General features: G+C 62.2%; 1 protein-coding gene across 1 annotated transcript in view; it reads left to right on the top strand.

Moving 5' to 3' along the window:
- Nucleotides 1-106: 106 nt before the first annotated feature.
- The window catches only part of LOC127749138 (Krueppel-like factor 4), a 21892-nt gene continuing 21283 nt past the window's right edge, over nucleotides 107-715 (top strand). Inside the window, exon 1 of the mRNA XM_052266015.1 lies at nucleotides 107-570. Coding sequence (XP_052121975.1) covers nucleotides 553-570 — 18 coding nt within the window. The 5' untranslated portion in view covers nucleotides 107-552. The remainder of the gene's footprint in view (nucleotides 571-715) is intronic.

Below are 715 nucleotides of genomic sequence, written 5' to 3'. Positions count from 1 at the left end.
GTGGGTAAAGCCCCGCGAGTGGGCGTCAAAAAGACGACAAGTGGAGGGGGAGGGGGGCGCTGCTGCGCGCTGCTGCGGTGGTCGGCGCACCGCCGCCGCCCGCCGCCACTCCTGGCCGAGCGGAGCCGACGGGAGCATCACCTGTGCGGCCGCCGAGCGCTGTGGGGGGACGCCGACGACCGCGCGACCACGGGCGTGACCACCACCACCACCACCACGAGCACCAGCATGGCGGCGTCGTCGGCGAGCTCGTCGTCACCGGGACCACCATCGCCACTGCAGCCGCCACCGCCACCTCCTCGTCGCCCACGTCGTCACGGCGCGCCCGCCGCCGTTGTCACGGTGACAGCAGCGTGACGATACCGTCACATCCAAGACACCAGCAGCAAGTGTGTGTGTGTGTGCGCAAGACAAGTGATCAAGTGTGCAACTAAGGTGCAGTGTGTGTGCAGTGAGATGAGCGTCAGTGACCAGACGCGGCTCTCGGTGCATCGGAGTGCATCTGTGACTGCAGCAGCAACGGCAGCACCCTAGGAGTAGCAGCACCCTGCCATGGCGCTGTTTCAAGAGGTAAGCGATCTCCCACAGGACAGTTACATTTTATTTTATTTTTTGAAAAAGAGACGGATGAGGCTGCGTACTGTCGGTTCAAAAATTTTTTTAAGCTATATCAGGAGTGCGGATCAGAGCAGTTCCCGCAATGCTACATCCCCTC

Source organism: Frankliniella occidentalis, unplaced genomic scaffold (assembly GCF_000697945.3).
Source record: "Frankliniella occidentalis isolate FOCC.00 unplaced genomic scaffold, Focc_3.1 Scaffold3, whole genome shotgun sequence".
NCBI lineage: Eukaryota > Metazoa > Arthropoda > Insecta > Thysanoptera > Thripidae > Frankliniella > Frankliniella occidentalis.
The sequence above is the reverse complement of the archived record's forward strand: the minus strand, read 5'-3'. Positions and strand labels throughout refer to the sequence as shown.